The 18,119-nt window shown below is 39.8% G+C and overlaps 1 protein-coding gene across 16 annotated transcripts in view; it reads left to right on the top strand.

The window, feature by feature from the left end:
• The window catches only part of LOC124300175 (microtubule-actin cross-linking factor 1), a 173,204-nt gene that overhangs the window by 107,255 nt on the left and 47,830 nt on the right, over positions 1-18,119 (top strand). For 6 of the 16 annotated variants that reach the window (XM_046753907.1, XM_046753911.1, XM_046753920.1 and 3 more), the window contains 5 exons: positions 12,024-12,303; positions 15,527-15,977; positions 16,431-16,688; positions 16,816-17,389; positions 17,614-18,084. In XM_046753907.1, coding sequence (XP_046609863.1) covers positions 12,024-12,303; positions 15,527-15,977; positions 16,431-16,688; positions 16,816-17,389; positions 17,614-18,084 — 2,034 coding nt within the window. Of the gene's footprint in view, positions 1-965; positions 1,823-3,283; positions 3,508-12,023; positions 12,304-15,526; positions 15,978-16,430; positions 16,689-16,815; positions 17,390-17,479; positions 17,504-17,613; positions 18,085-18,119 lie in introns of those variants that run through there. The other 10 variants (XM_046753905.1, XM_046753906.1, XM_046753908.1 and 7 more) reach the window with 6 other exon arrangements.

The following is an 18,119-nucleotide window of genomic DNA, read 5'->3' on the forward strand; positions in this document are numbered from 1 at the left end:
TTCGATCGTTCGATGTAAAATATTCTAAAACATGGATAAAAATTAATCACGAACTCCAAATAAATTCCTTAATACATCCATCCGTACGTACGTACGTACAATAAAATAATTAGTTACGCGTGGCGTCGTCACGTCGGCCGTATTTAGCGGTCTGCTTTTGACGTTCGACTCGAAAACGAGTCTGCGTAAGGAAAGGGAGGGGGGGGGGGGGGGAGGGAGAGAAAGACACACGCACGGCTGTATCTCACCTGTGTTTTCTTTGCCCTCCTACTTTGATATCGGAGCGTTGTTGCGTGGGTGGAAGGGGGAGCCTCGGGTTTTATTCTCTCGACAGTCACTCAACAACGGGCGGCGAGCTCGCGCGGTCGGTCGAACGACTCGATATTCCGCTTCTACTCGACGGAAAGCCCGCGACTTGTTTTTTTTTTTTATTTTTTTTTCACCTTCGTTCATCGAGGTCCGCGGATCTTCCTTACCTTCGACGCTTACCTCGATTTACCCGCGAATCGTCTGCAAATAACGTATCTTGTCTCACGGTGATACGCGATTGCGTAATGTGTACGTGACTGTATGTGTGTGCGTGTGTGTGTGTTTTTTTTTTTTTTAATAATACACCGTCTTCCGCATACGAGATTTTACAGCCTGGAAGAATTCTCGATTTATAAAATATTTTACGCACAGTTCAGAGTTGCCGTTTGACAAAAATTAAGAAAATTTCTAATACGGTGACAATGTAATATATGCGTGTATACGTAGTTCGTTTGTGACGCATGTGTAAGGTCGCGTCGAGTGTACGATATGTCAACACAACTGTCAAGTGAAATGTTATTTTCGTCTTTTTTTTTTTTAAATAATAATCCTAAAATTGCGGTATAAATTAAAATTACAATTTGAACTTGAACGTTACAATTTTGTTCAATAACAACCGCTTGGCTCTGTCTGTATGTAACGGCGGAGAAACGCACGTGATCGTTTTACCGACATATATTTATAGTCATTCTTTTTCTTTTTGTTTTTCCAATACTATTATCACCTGTCACAATAACCTTTGAAGTTTACGATTATAACGTTTGAAAAAGTATTTCAAGTGTACAACAGTACTATATATACCTACGTTTCAACCTGATATCGCTGTGAATGATATCGCAACGAATGTTATTTCATATCATATTGCCAGACTTGTTGTCAATTTCGAATCTCAAATACTCGATTATATACACAAAATAAATATAATAAACCGTATAACGTATATAAAAAAAAAATTAAAAATTATACACCGACGTACAAGTAATAAAAATACTCTCTCTACGTAATAGAATGTCTTGAATAAACGACTGTTCAATAACCGCGCATAGATCAGTCTGTTGCATAATTTATTTAAAAAAAAAAAATTAATAAAAATACATATAAACATTATCAGTGAACGAATATAATAAACGGCAAATCCTACACGAATTGATAACCAAACGAATAATATTGTAGGATTTAAAAGTTGGAAGAAACTGGGCAAAGTTTTCTGTCCAAAATTAAGACTCTGCGTAATACGGCGAAGTAAAAGAAGAAATAAATAAATAAATAAGCAAATAATCGAAATTTTCACGACGAAAACTGAATGCGAATATTAATGATATTGAAAAATTGCGGGAAATGTCGATGTATCGATTCAGCAAGGGTGGACGACTCTTCGTCCAGGGTACGAGAGAGGACGACGACAGGGACAACGTCGCGGCGTCAAATCCGACCGGCAGCAACGCCGCCGCCGCTGCAGCAGCTGATCTTCAAGCGATTTATACGAAAAGACGACTTTCCACCGAGGTCCTAGGTACATAGCGTAACGGGAACGAGAATACGGAATCTAAACCGCGATATAAACGGAAACGAAAACAAATAAATTAATAAATAAACAAAATTTTACCTCTAGGATTTGTTGAGGGGATCCGTTGCTTTCCGATGACACAGATGAGAGAGAGAGAGAATAAGAATAAGAATAAGAATAAGAAAAGAAATACAAAAATAGGAGGAGGAGGAAGAAAGGAAAAAAATAAAAACTACACAGCACGTTGTTTTAACCAGTTGAAAAATGAGCCTTTGTTCAACAAATTAGGATACTACTACCGCTACTACTACCAGTAACTAGAGAATAGAAAACTGTTGTAGACCGGATGTTGTACCGTAACAGGTGTAGGAACTATTATAACGCTGCTGATCTAATGCAATGCTTCGCGACACAAGCTAAGATGGTGAATGTATTTTTTTGTTTTTTTTTTTATTCTTTCATTTTACACGCAAGTTTGGTATTTGTTCGTTTTTTTCATCTTCTTGGGGGAATTTGAATCGGTTTTGCAATTTTTCTGTCGATCGCGCAACTTATTTTTCTATTCGGCAATAACGAAATGTTGTTTACAGATTAGTAAACAGCTGATCACTGCACCGTTAGCCTTGATCTTGCCCACGCGTGTCGGCTTTAAATGGTCCTACGTCGTGTCCGTGACGCGTTATGCAAAAATTGTTTGTTACAGTATAATCGTTTATACATTCATTGATTTCTACATCGAATCTTGATGCGATCAGACTATTTATCGATATAATTTTACAGAAATTATTACAAATTTTATCGACGTACCGTGAAATTGATGGTTTGGTAATGATCGAGATACTTTTTCAAGCTCATTGTCAGTTACGAATAGAAACTTTGCAAGCGTATAATTATAATAAACGGAGTTGCCTGAAAGAAAAATTCTTACATAATGACGTTGGAAAAGACGCGGCCGTTATCACAAGAAACGCTTAATAAAACCATCCTGTAATTTTTATTTTTATTTTTATAACTGGCTTTAGACACACTTACTATACTATCGCTATCTGGGATACCTATCCTCACTTGCATACACCCCTCACACACACACACGCGCAATCTTATCGCTACGTAACGAAGTGCGTGCACGCGATTCATGCCGCAGGTATTATTCAATTGTTTGATAATTAGCACGCGACTGTCTGCGTGCAATTAACTTATTTCTACAACGGACTATACCTGTACGAAGGCAACGAAATTTTATTCGGCGATCGAAATTTTCATACGAAGAATAAAAGAAGAAGCGTTTTTCAAACGTTTTACGTATTAAATTAATTTTGTCGTAATTCGTAATTATGTCCTGCCGAACGTAATCCACTTGAGAATTTTATTACCACCAAATCGGAAAGCAACGGAACTTCTCTGACTCGGAATTAACAACTGTCGATGTAAATCGAAGATAAATGATTGAAATAAAATGGAACGCAGGCTCCTCGATCGAGTCAACGAAGACCTCTAAAAGGGGGGAAAACGGAACACGTCGTATCGTCACTCGCATCGTCAGGAAGACGACGACGCTGACGCGCGGCGAGGAGAAAAGCGTTGCCGAGGATTTAACGAGGCGTGCTCAGCCGAAGGCTCTACACGATAATCGCTACACCACGACCGTTGCCATCGGCCAACGCGCACCACCAAAGCCAAAAACCGTTCGGGTAAGACGAGCGTTTCCTGTCACGGGCTAATTTTCCTTAACGATAGGTAAAGTAACCGCAGAAACTCGTGATTCTCTTGTTGTTTTTATTCATTCTTTTAAACCACATTCCCAAATGATTCTGAAATTAATTTGCGAGATTCTGCGAAAGAATCGGTACGATTAAAAGAGCGGTTCTCACTCGACGAAGTGTGAAGAAGTCCGAATCGAAGTTTGAAGAGAACGGTTTTTCGAAGTGGGGGTAAAAAAAAAAAGGGTCGAAGAAAAAAACAGTTTCGTAATTAAAGAATCGAAACTGCATTCTGAACTCATAATTCGCCTGGATCCGACCGACGTGTGTCGGATTAGAAAAGAATGAAACTGAACAAAGTTGAAAGACGAGTTATTTGAGTGGGTTAAGGAATGTGTCCGACGGGCAGGACGTGTACTCCGAACGACAAAACGCATCCTTCGAGACCGATCCGGTGATGCGTTATACATCGTGCATCCTGGATCGTAGTGTAAGTCCTTCCCCCATTTCTCTGCCCGCACATTTGTCAGTATGCTGTGTAAAGTAGACGGCAATACCGTGCAAGTCGCGAATTTTCGCTTCGTCGAGCAGCGAAATTTTCCTCGCCTAATTAATCCTGCTATATGAAGATTAAAATTAAACGAGCTCCAATTTTCCTCGTCTCCTTCGTCACGTTTCTGCTGCAGCAATGCTGCGTCCTTCGTAATCCTCGACTAGATCAGCCACACACTTACTTACTCTCTATAAATGACCAAGGTGATCTTGCCGACGTGCCTGTATAACACTTTTACAGCCTGGTAGGTGTATCTGCGTGTTACCGTTGCAGGATAATTATGATCGCCAGCCATTGCCGTCACCTTAGCTTACAGAAGCCCGTTTTCGTCGTTCGTTGCACAATTTTCACCCCGTTCTAACGGACCGTGAACGTTAACTTGAACGATTATTATACGAAAAGCGTAGCGAACTTGGAAGCACGAAAAATTGCTTACTCGTTTCTTTTCACCTTGTAATTGCGTGTGACGAAGTATCGTTTAAACGGGCCGAATAAAGACAGCAAATTGAATACCGAGGTCTATATTATGTGTAATATTAAAAAAATGTAGTTTTGTGGGCGCCAGTGTAACCTTTCGTTGGGATTTCCATAAGTTGAATCGTGCTCGATGCACGCCTACCTTATTTTACGGCCGATTTCGAGGACGCGAATACAAGGCTCGGCAAAATGATTATTATACGTGTCCTGTGCGACAGGAACGTAAATAAACTGACATTGATCGTTGAAACGCGTGCGTATACATGTATATTTTATACACATATATTTTTGCTGCATTAACAGTCGGTGGGCGAATTTAAAGTAGGTACAAGGTGGTAGGTAGGCACATCCCACATATGATTCCTTACTACTGCCGATGTATATCTATACGATTGTAAAATGTACGATACTCGCCCTGTCACATGCAGCGTGTATGTATCGCCAGAAGAGCCATCTTGAATATTTAACGTTTGGAAAACAGGTTGACCTCGCAAGATTTCAAATCGATTCCGAAATCGCTTCGTAATCTCGCTCGGTTCGTTGTTATTTTTTTAAGAAATTTCAACGGCAATGAAATATATCGAGGAAACAAAAATATCGTTTCGTTTATTTTCAAATTAACGAGCGTGTCTTTGTATTGTATTAAATACATTAATTGTACGGATTTTAAGAATTGGAAATTTTTCGTTATTCAAGTATAACGATATTTACTTCTCCCTCGCGTCGTATAATATATAATAATAATTTAAATATCTCCGCGGAATAATCTCGTGCAAATACATGTAACGCGCCACGTGTGCATGTGTATCGCATTGCAGGCACACACGCGTCATACCTACGATAGGTACGTGTAACGCTTTAATTTTAAGTACGATCGCCGGTCGACGCAACATTGCCATAAGAGTTGAGAAATGACGTCAACGACGTGAGGCCATACCTAGGCCTTCTTGTGCTTCGAGGACGGAATGAAACGCCGTTACAGCTCTTGGCAGGATTCACACTTTCCTCCGTTCCGCGAGTCGCCGATTTCTTTTATTTCAGTTTTTATCTCGCTTCGAATGACGATCGCGAACAGGAATTCAATCAATTTCAATGTCAGCGTCGACATTCGGCAACCGCACTTTGTCACAGATCAATTTTTGCCTGCAGATATTAAGTAAGCGCAGAATCGATTTTCAAATTTTTATCAAAAGAACTTCCAACACCTCTTTGTAGAATATACGTAGTCATTAAATTGCGTGTACAAATAAAATGGTAATTAATATTTCTTTTTCCTTACTCTTGATAATAAAATTTAACGACTGCATATTTCGGAACTAAAGATCGATTCTCCAGAGACGTCAGGTTCGTCATTTCCCCTAAACCTTCGTCGAGGTCATCTTACAGAGATCACGGAGAGATTGAACGAGCTTATTTTAATACAACTTTCAGTCATTTACACACGTGTAATATGTATACTACACCCGTCGGTTCTCTATACTGCTGCACCGACTCAATACGAATGACTTTGCTAACTCGATTCACAGGTTATTCACACCTATTATCCTCCTTCTTTTTCTCTTTCTTCATCCCGGCACGGTGATAAAATCGAGATTTTAAACCGAGATTCGCGTCCAGAGTGAAGCCTGAGCATTTCTTTTTTTTTAACGGAACTTGTCTATCAACTTATTTTTATTTCTTATTATTTTATTGTACCTAGCTGTTCGAAGGTGTCGGTGATGAAAATTTTATTTTGCTCCAGATACGCGTTTTATACTTTTACGCTTCCTCTTACGATTATTATTACCATTTTTATTACGATTATACGCTCTTGAAAATTTGCGTCGAGTTTAACGGAGGATCAGCGATCGTTTAATTACCCAGCCAGGGATTGTGTTTTAACATTTTCGAGATAATAGATAATTATTGGCCTGCAATATTTTATCGCTAGGTACAGTCTTGTTGAATGAAAGAGAGAAAGAGAGAGAGAGAGAGAGATAGTAAGCCCTCACCGCTGCAAACGGGTTCAACCTTCGGCTAGATCTAAAAACTTGAGCTATTAATCATTGATTGAAGAAGGCTTAACAACAGACTTACTATCCACTGGATTCATTATCACTATGAAATTATGTCATAAACGAATACGCTGGCGTAATCCGGGAATTCGAAGCGTCTCTTGGGCGTTCTGTGTGTCACAAAAATTATCCAATTAAAAGAGAGAGAGAAAAAAAAAAGATAAACCGCGAAGTCATTGCTTGAAAGCTGAGCATTTCGGCTGGAGTCTATAGACTCGAATTTAATCAAATCAACATTCCACTTGACTCAGAGAAAAAAAAAAACGTTAATGCTAACCAATGAATTTGAATCATGATACCGAGTTAGTCCTCCAGTTTTACGAAGTTCAACAAAATTATAGAAGTTCCGTGCACATATACTTTCGGCATTGAGCGAATCTTACTTATAAATATGATACACTTGAAAAGTTTCAGTCCTGATGCCTTGTGACGTTTCAATTATTTTTTTTTCTTTTTTTTTTTGCCTCTTTACTCTTTTGGCGATACTATTGTTATATAAATTTCTTGCATCCAATTTGTGTAACCCGAATCTTACAATTTTTTCTTTTCTTCTGGCCAGCTGCACTATATTTACCTAAGAAGTGTTTAAAATTTACTCAGTCTTATTATAAACTAGAGAAATGACTCGTGCCCGGCACTGGGAATAAAAAGAACAATCTGCTCGCTCTGCTGCACTTGCAGCGTACACCGATCGGTATCTCGATCCGAATAGAGCCGATTTGCAGGTGTACGACGACGTGCCTTCAGGGAGGAAATAAGGTGCGCAATGTATATATTAAACGGTAGTTGGAATTGCACGGCAATTGTTGCGGCGAAATTGTCGTGAATCATTCCGGAGATATCGCATACCTGCCAATTGGAGTTCGTTCTTCTTCGACCTCCTTGCTCTCATCTTCTTGCCGCGGGATCGGAGCACCGTGAAAATTACGGATTAATTTTATTACAGCGCTCGGCGAGCTTGCCTTGCTGCGGGCTTTCTCCGACTACTCTGCAGGGTCTTTTTTCATTTTTATTTTTAAGGATCACGAGTGTCTATCCTTGTGACAGTTTCATCTCTGCATGCGGTATGTCGGTGCAGGTTGTGTCGTAGGGGAAAGTCGGGTAACGTGTCAAGTGCACTCTTGGATTGCCATCGTCACTTTTGCCGAGTAGATATTGCATGCGGAATATCAGAAACAGGATGTTTTCGGGAGGCTTATAGCTGTAAGGAAAATTTGAAGAAAATTGGCAGGAAATTTGCACGTGTCTAGTAAAATCGGGAAATTTCCGGGAATTTGGGGGTGTTTACCTTACCGGTGTACGATTGTTTGAAATGTAGAAAATTACTCTACGACAGAAAATTGAGGGGATTAATGGGAAAAGGATACAAAGTGACGAAAAATATGACTTTTGGAGGAGTTTCAAGAATTGATAAATTGATGTCGAGCACTGTGTGAAATTTACGAAATACATAAACAAGTACCAAAAACAGTCAATACTCCCAGATTGATGTTTCTACCCGCATGTTTCGAAATGATGGCTAATCCTAATCTTCCGTAAGTTTCTTAATATTGAATTGTTTATTGATATATTTGGAAATTGAGTTTGAGCAAAATTGGACCGAAAGAAAAATTGGACCATTTTAACTCACGCGACGGAGACGTCTGATGTCTAATTTCTAACTAACTTGCATGAAAAAAGTGACTTTTTTAGCATAGTTAGGGCGAATCCAGTCCTGGAGAATGTCTATTTTCGTCTGGAAAACCGGGAAATGTCAGGGGATTTGATGTATCATCGAAGTCAGACACCCTGACATTGCTCCTTTATAGTCAGGGTCTTTACAAGGCCTGGGATGTTTTTTTTTTTTTTAATACCTTGGTAGTAATCCAGACGCATAAAGACACAGCAGCAGGACAGTTTAATTTTATCTTATCGTGTTCCCAAATTTTGTTGAAAAATAAGCCGCGATACGGATTATAGGGTACCTATACGTACATTGTTGAGAGTTAACCGACTTTCCCAAACGTTGTGTTCGATTCCGACCATCAACCGTTACTCTCCTCTATTCTTTATTGTACTTTCTAACTTCCCAGATTATCGACTGCAGAGATTTTCGTTGCGGATGATACCAACCAGCGAACCGAATTGCCATTGCAGACTATGGGATGAATTACTTGAACCGAATCGGAGATAAATGTCGGAGAATAAGAAACTTGGAGAATTAATCGAAGTGACCGTTTTCACAGTTTCGTTGTTGCAGACTTATGTCGTCTCCACTATACGGAGCGATTTTTTTGTCAATTGACATCTCGATTCGATAGAGCTGTCATGATTATTATCTTTAATTTAGAAATTTCACCGAAATACGAGATTCCCGATACCGATTCTGTCACAACGTCCACAGCCGGCGTTTCCACGTGTAAATACACAAACACGTACGTACACATGTACATATATATAGCCAGATGACACAATCGGTAAATATAGATGTATCGTAATGAAGGTACGGCACACAATGTATATGGGTTATGTAACGTAATTTCCTTTCACGTTACAACGCGGCAGCGGGATGATTTTATTAAATATTGCTTTTTGTTAACGCGCAAAAAGCATCAGCACTGAAATTCAATGACGAGGTGATTAATGAAATGTCGAAAAAAAGTCGCGCCTGATTCGAAAGCCACCGTCGATCAAGCAGCTGCGAAATTAAATATCGAGAGATTCGTTCGTCCATCGATTTACGAAGACGAAGCGAGCCGCGTCTGTTCATCGTTCGAAATACCTTTCGCGAGATGATCTCGAGGGCTCTTAATCAAAGGGCAATTAAAATACGATTGAAACGCATCGCACGCATAGCTTCTCGCGATATCGCATTAAATTCTTCGACTGCAGTATCGCGTCGCTGGCCTTGCGCCAACTACTCCAGAATAGACGATAATCATGCCCCGATTTAGTATACGGTTCTATTTAATGTAAGAGCGATCTTCCTTGGTTCGTTGATCCATCGTTGAAGAAGACGATCCGTTACGATAAAACCGTTTCATCGACATTTTTTTCTCTTTCCTCCTCTATCCTTGTAATAGATCAGTGTATTATCTATCGTTTGGTACGGATGAGTGCACCTATACAGGGCACGTCGTGTCGACTTGTTGGTGGTTCCGTGTATTTTTAACGCTATGAAATTGTTCGTACCGTAGATAATAACTCGTCAAATAACGCGACGTGCTGTTTGTTCAGAATTGATAATATTTTTTTCTCACCTTTTACGTACCAATTATCTACTGCCGAAAAACATCTTGAATTTACCAAAAAAAAAAAAAAAAAACAAGAAAAACAAACGATGGTATATGTGAGATAATAAAATAATCACTACGTGCGGTTCGCTAAACCTTTTCACGTGTGAAATGGTTGGGAAGTTCTCACCGTACGTTTACTTAGGATTGAATTTTACACCATCACACGATCGTCGTCGGTGAGGCAATTCATGGACAATGTTGAAAATAGGTCCTGCTAAAATTTCTAACGTCAAGTTGTAAAACGCGGGGTTTTTCGTCGTCGAATTTTAAAAATTCCGTGCGACGTGTACGCCATATATGAGCAAGTCGGAGCGAAGTGTTTGCTATTCTTGATAATTTAACGTTTCGTACAACGAACGCTCGTAAATCCCGACGAATAAAGAAAACTGTTGAAACAGTTTCATTTTACAATCCCATCGTCTTAAACCTCTGAAAGCTCCGAAACAATAACCGTTCTCATGCAACCGAAAAACCATGAAAAGCATATTTCATCTTTGGATTAATGGCGGTCGAATCTTTGTTTTCTTAGATTAGGTTCACTGCGTTTCAGCTGTAAACATACTCGCTATTGTATGCATAAATGCACGAATGCTCCGCAAATCTGATCTGCAGCCACAACGTAAGTTTGGTTTTCGCGAATCGCTGAGATTTACGATGATGCAAAAAGTCTGTTTTATCCGATGAATGCGTGGGTTGAATTGTACAGCTTGTTTCTTTCGACTGCTCTCAGCTTGATTCGTTTACGTACACGCTTACATGTGTGTAATTTCATGAATGCGCCAAGAAATGAATGTAAATAAAACTATAAGTAAGCATTGTTAACAAATGAGTCATTGTAATCGAGCTCGTCATCTTTACAGAGGTAGCTTAATTTTACATTTAATTAACTTTTAATTCATTCGCTTTCTCATGCTGTGAAGATAAAAATGCAAAAAAAAAAAAAAAAAAAAAAACAACAAGAATTTATCTCCCAGAAATTACTTCAGACATACATATATGTATGCATACCTATATTATCGCGGAGCGCTATTGAGTAGTTCAAATTGCGTCATATTTGCGTCAGATCTATGAGAGCATGTATAAAAGTTATGTATAGCACGCCTTTTAAATCCGTGTCTGCAGATATAGAGGAATTTTAGACGATCGACTTATACATATCCAGTAAAACGGTTCAGGATTCGCGACGAGGTGAAATTAAATAACGATATTCAATTCACGGCGCTACCTTTGACTCTTCCTGCAAAAATGTAATCCTTGCCATGCGCTCGATGAATCACAAGCATCACGAGAATATATATATATATACATTCCGCGATGTCGTCGGAGAAGCTCGTCGTCTGATTAGAGAGTCAGCCGCCGTGGTTAATATCGCGGAGGAAAATCGTGAAAGGTTAAACTCGCCATTATCCGCACCGTTAAATCAACATCGGCACTTCCCTCGTCACGAAAGTTACAGAGTTTCTACCACCGGCAATATTTCACCTCATTACAAACGGTTCATCTCCACTCGATTTACACATTCAATTCATGCTCACCACGTCTAGTTATTTCGCATCTTTTTTTTTTTTTTTTCTTCATCTTCTCATTTTCTCGGAGCTCGGTTCAAGAGCATAGTTTTTAGTTGTTCTTACTTGCGGTATAGACGCGTCTGTGTAAAATAACAACGGATCTCTTCGGACAGCATCGCGGACGAGGTAAAATCACCGAAGCCGTGGAGCGGAGAGAAGAAAAAGAAAGTATATAACGAACCGTACAACAGTTCGACACATCGTCACTAATTCACGTTGCTCAGCGAACAATCTTTTTTTTTTTTTTGCGGGTGCAACATTTTAGCGCCACTTAGGGACGGAATGTTCTACCTAACTTCTTTGACACGTGCGGCAGAGGTTTTCATTGAATAAGTAGGTAATGTACAAACGTCTGTCGGCCCAACTTCGATATCATTTAAAATATACTAACAATCAGTGTGGGTATATACCTTGAAAAAAATATGAACAGAAACGAAAGTAGGAGAATAATCGTTGCAGATTGTAAAATAATTGACAAGATATATAAAAACAAGTCGTTCCGCATGTTTGACGAAATCGATTAATTGTCACCCACGGCAGGTTTTCCTAATTTTTTTTTTCTCTTCCCCGGTTGTTCCAGATATCCGACATCGTCGTTGGCCAGGAACCGAACGTAACAGCACGCGAAGCTCTCCTGAGATGGGCCCGACGTTCTACAGCCCGTTACCCCGGGGTCCGTGTCTCGGACTTCACGGGTTCCTGGCGAGACGGCCTTGCCTTCAGTGCGCTTCTGCATCGCAACAGGCCAGACCTCGTCGATTGGCGAAGTGCCAGGTCAAGCCAGGCCCGCGAACGCCTCGACAGGGTTTTCCACATCGCCGAGCGCGAGTACGGCGTTACCAGGCTTCTCGATCCCGAAGGTAAGGAGGACCTCTCGTCCCGACCTTGAATTTTATCGCAGAGAAAATAAACGAGGATGCAGATTCGTGTCGACGACGGCAACGATGATACGGAACGAAGCAGCGTGCCTAGTTTCAAAGATTACGGAATAAATCGGACGCGTAAGGTATGGCCAAGGTCGTTTAAAGTATCGGAGAACCGATAAACGCAAGAACGGTGGGATAAGAAAGAAGGAAGGAAAAGACAAGCGTACGCAACTACCGTCCGAATGAATTTAACGCGAGATGTGAGAAACTGGTGAAGATTATACGCGATACTATTCGACTCGCATTGCCAAGATCGTTTCTTTCTTTCGCAATTGGATGAGTATACTCACAGGCATTTGATTTTGCGTTCGCCTTGTTTGTTTTTCAAATTTTTATACTCTCGCTTATGTATTTTGTGCCACGATCTATGTGCGCTACTTTGAATAGAGGTTTTTTTTATCATACAATATCACGCGAGAGGCACCTTAACTTCTGACGTGCAAACGTGTGGCTTGAAACCTTAGGGCCACGACGTGCATCGAGCGTTTCGTGATCGGTGTATCGCTACTTTATTTCAGTGTAAGATCTCGCCTTGCGATTATACCATTCAGGTATAAACGAACAAACTTTTACTTCTCGCGAGTTTTTCGCTCTTCGATGTGAAACTAACTGTCTTGCTTGATGCCAGTTCTCGTGCCTCTCGCCAGTTTACCCATATGTTTTTCTTTTATAAATATCCCGTTTATTCATGTTTACTGCGTGACGAAGTCGCGTGAGAAGAGCTATTTTATTTTATTATTCTTTCCTTTATCCACATAGTCGATTTGAAGTTAAGAACTTTATTCCCGGCTTAACATCTTTGAATACCAAATTTATTTCTATTCGTTCGAATTGGCTGTCTATTTCATTGATCCGTTGTAACACTGCATACGGTCGTGACCACAACTGGCCTCTGTGGTCAGGAAATGCAAATGGGATCGAGAACTTTACGATCGATGGATGTTGCGTCGTCTTAGAATCGTCAGAGATCGATAGGTCAAGACTATCGTGTCTAGCCTAATGGAGAGAAGGATCTTCTCCTTCTCTTTCTATCTTTTCTCTAATGCCTATCTGCAATGTGAAAAATCAGCATTATCAATCTTTATCATCCAACATCTCCGACACGATTGAGTTATAATAATAGCCACGAGTCATCAGGTAACGATCTCAATGTGAAAGATGCTTCATCGACTCACGATCACCAATTTGAAGATAATGTTCAAAGTTTTGTTTTATCCGTACAATTATTGTTTGTCATTTTCACTTCATCCCAAGTAGAACAAACGGGACAAATCAAGGAGTTTTTCAGACTCTCTTCGTTTCTTTGAAATTCTTACTACCAAGCCGAACGAGAACCTTTGAGAAATCTCATTGTTTCAACTCGTTACATTGTTCGCGTATAGTTGAATGCGCGAATAACGTATGTAACTATACTTATATTCAGCTTCAGGTAAGCATATCTTTTAGGAACGTGCGAAATGCGTCCTTTTGCATGTTTCGTTCCGTTGTTTCGGCTGCCAGGCTATAAAATGTTTTTCACTTGGGGTTTAATTTTTTTCATTGAATTTTTTTTTTTTTTCTCTCTCCTTTTGTTTAGAACTTCCGGTTCCATTGACAATTTATGCTGTATAATTTACAGACTGTACGACGAAGCCTTTTTTTTTCTTCTTACCTAATGCTCACAATTACTCACAGGTACTATAATCGACCTGGGAATAATACAGGAGATAGGCATCTCGAACAAAACATTTTTAGCATATCCTAGAAACGAGCGAAATTCAGCCATAGTTTAAACGAAAATATGCTAATATTCAATCACAATAAATAGCAAACAACGATTCGGTGTTTTTATCGAAACCAGCTCTTTTATATTTCAAACAAGGAAATAAGTTTAACCAGGTCGTCATTACGTGACGCGAATATGTTCTTCTCTTTCTCTTCTTGAGTTACTTGTGCAGTGTCTCTAATCTTGGCCGGTTTAAATTATTCGCGTATTTTTTCGTGGACTCTCCCCCCCCCCCCCCCCCCCCCACCTTGTGAAACAATGGTGAATTACTTTTTCGCAACTCGTAACGACTGCAGGTAGAAATTCGTAGGAGTATGGCGCTTGTACAGCGGTAAGGATGTGGGATGTATACCGTTTTATTTTTCTGTCACGGTACTTGCAGCTGTATCCGGCGCACTCCTGCGACCAAGAACCAGAATTCCTGGCTCTGCAACCAATTGCATTCATTCCTTGCACGAACTCATGTATCTACATAATATATAAGTTGTTTCTCGTCGCGCTGACGTCATTGCAATTCAGAAACTTCCGACAACCTTATAATGATATTCCTTTGTCGTCATAATTTTCATTGTTGCGTACAGTAACAGTCTACGGTCTTAGAAATCACGAGGCTAATCGCGATGCCAATTTGTCGAGTTGCCCAACAGTTTTTATATCATTATTTCACAGCCTGCAGGAACCAGAAATGTAATTAATCTCAGAAGTTTTTTTTCTATAACTTCCTGCTAGAAGTTATCTTCTCTTTTTTACGATCACGAACACTGAGCAAACTGTTTGTTCACTGTTCACAAAAGTATATTTGGATATGGCGAAGCAAATGTTTGATTCGAATATGATTCGTTAATTGTCGACAAATTTTTATCGATCATTACTTTGTTCAACTAAAATTTAATAGTAATAACGTTGCTTAACAATAAATAATAAAATCTTTTCTCAGTGAAGGATTAGAATATATTTTGAGTTTATCCAAAGTGGGTGGTCATCGTTATTGCTGGAACTTTTATCGTACCGACGAATCGCGCTTTGTACGAGTCAAATATTGTACATGCATACATATGCATATAGAATCAAATAATAGTTTATACTATGAATCGCAACGTTTGCTAGGCTACATGTAATTGATCCGCCCTAGACACTATAAAAGGTTCGAGGCACTAAGGCGTGCACGCCGGAAGTGCACACCGGCTTTAACGATCCGTATCATATTTTACATTCTATATGTATGCGTAAATATACATTGAACGAACCACTTGACTCGTGATTCACGATCAGGCTACGCAATGTTCAGTCGGTGCAGTTGGCCGAAATGACCCGTCTCTCAACCTACCTCACTGTTTCTTCTTATGTAATCTTTAACCTTTTCTTACACGTATATATATAATTTCCTTTCAGACGTTGATACCCCCGAACCGGACGAGAAGTCTCTGATAACGTATATCTCGTCGCTCTACGATGTGTTCCCTGAACCGCCACCGATTCATCCGCTTTACGATGCCGAGGCCCAACGGCGATCAGCCGAATACAGAGAATTGGCGACATCCCTTCACTTGTGGATTCGCGAAAAAATGGCCCTTATGCAGGAGCGTTCGTTCCCTCCGACGCTTATCGAAATGAAAAAACTTGCCGCCGATAGTGCCAAGTTTAAAAACGAGGAAGTACCACCGAGGTACAGAGATAAACAGAGATTGGCTCACATATTCAGAGATCTTCAGAAGTACTTTGAGGCTGTGGGAGAGGTCGACATGGAACCCGAACTCCATATCGAAGTTATCGAAAAGAATTGGAACAGGCTGATGATGCTTCATCAGGAGCGAGACCAAGCTATTATCGACGAAATCAAGCGGTAACGTTGAATTTTATCAATACAGTTTATTTTTTGTGTATCCATTAATGGGTATTTGAATTGGAACATGTTCGTCGATTTCGCTATTTCAGTGCAATTTTCGGTAAAATATTTTTATTAGATGTATTCGCAACAATACGGAATTGTATGAATCTGATTCCAGAGTCGTAAACTTCGAAATTGTAGATTGAAAAAGGAAAACATTGATAATTAATATTGTGAGATTCTTATTTGGAAAACTAGTTATTCGGAACTGTTCTTTGCAAATTTGTTTTCGATTCAAATTCTTCAATGTTCTTAGTCTCCCTGCAGATTCTGATATCATACGGTTCGAAAACTTGCACAAAAATGTTATATGGTATAGAAGGAATTTCTATGCTATATATTCTTTGATCGAAAATCTGGTCCTCAAACCATATTTTATTCTTTGGCTGATTTTTATGATATTTTCAGCTTGGAACGCTTGCAACGTCTCGCAGAGAAAGTTCACCGTGAAATGAAATCAACGGATAATCGTTTGGAAGAGCTTGAAAGACGAGTGGACGACGAAGCTCGTCATTTGGATCGACTTCATCCATTGGAAGCCAAACATGCTGTTGACCTGCTGGAACAGGACATACGCAATACGGAGACACAGATTCAAAATATATTCACCGACGTTCACACTCTCACAGAAGGCAGATATAGCCAGGCTCCTGAACTCCATAAAAGGTAAATTAGTGTTTATAATTTTCATGTATACGAATATAATTCTGGCGTACACAAATTATAAGCACACTGTTTTGAAAATCTGGCAAGCTGAAGTCCGTTTATTTTCACACGAAATTTATTGTTACAGGGTACAGAAACTTCACCAACGTTGGGTAGCTTTACGGTCGCTACTCCATAAGCGTTTGGTAGCACCGCTGTCCGTAATTTCATTTCCCGTTGAAGAACGAGTCGTTACTAAGCACCGTACTACCGTTCATGAAACTCGATTGGTTGATACTAATCCACATTTCCGTAATCTACACGACTGTATCGATTGGTGCAAGAATAAATTGAAGCAACTACAAGAAGCTGATTACGGATCCGATCTTCCTAGCGTCCAAAATGAACTAGACATTCACCAGAGGGAACATAAAAACATTGACCAGTTTTATTCAAAAGTAGAAAAATGTCTGCAAGCCAAAAACAATTTCCATGGCGATGAACTCGCCCTTTACAGTCAGCATTTGAGCACTCTTCAGAAACTCTATGCTGAACTTTTGGCCACGTCGAATAAGAGACTCTCAGATTTGGATATTCTACAAGATTTCATACAGTCGGCCACTGGAGAACTTGTATGGTTGAATGCCAAGGAGGAGACAGAAGTAACAAGGGATTGGAGCGACAAGAGTTTGAATGTGCAAAGCATTGAACAATATTACGAAGTAAGTTTGTTATTATCGGTGATCAGTATTTTTTTCACTAAACTGAAAGATAGTTTAACAGTCTATTAACACTCTATCTACTTTTACAAGCGTACATATGGGTCAGGAATTGAGGTAACAAAATGAATAACTTTTCAGCCAGATTGCAGCCACTTTTCAAACTGGCTTTTACACAATTCATTCATGAAAATCAAATTTGACATAATCGTTTCATTTATTTACAGTCCCTGATGAGCGACTTGGAGAAACGTGAGATTCAGTTCTCCGCTGTACAAGATCGAGGAGAGGCTTTAGTTCTGCAACATCACCCTGCAGCTAAAACAATCGAAGCATATATGGCCGCGATGCAGAGCCAATGGGCTTGGCTGCTGCAGTTAACTCTATGCCTTGAGGTGCATCTGCGACACGCAGCCCACAGTCAAACCTTCTTCAAAGAGGTTCAGCAGGCTGAACTATGGATAACGAATCGTGATGAGATCCTGAATACCGTTTATTCGCAGTCAGATTTTTCATTGGACGAAGGAGAACGTCTTTTGAAGGGGATGCAAGAACTTAGGGAAGAGTTGAACAACTACGGAGATCATATACAACGACTAGTCGATCAGTCAAAGGAAATAGTTCCCATGAAGCAGCGCAGGCAGCCAGTTGCAAGACCAATCCAAGTCACTGCTATATGCAGCTACAAACAAGTTAACGTGAGTACAAAACCTAATTGTGTAAAATAAGAACA

Source organism: Neodiprion virginianus, chromosome 3 (genome assembly GCF_021901495.1).
Source record: "Neodiprion virginianus isolate iyNeoVirg1 chromosome 3, iyNeoVirg1.1, whole genome shotgun sequence".
NCBI lineage: Eukaryota > Metazoa > Arthropoda > Insecta > Hymenoptera > Diprionidae > Neodiprion > Neodiprion virginianus.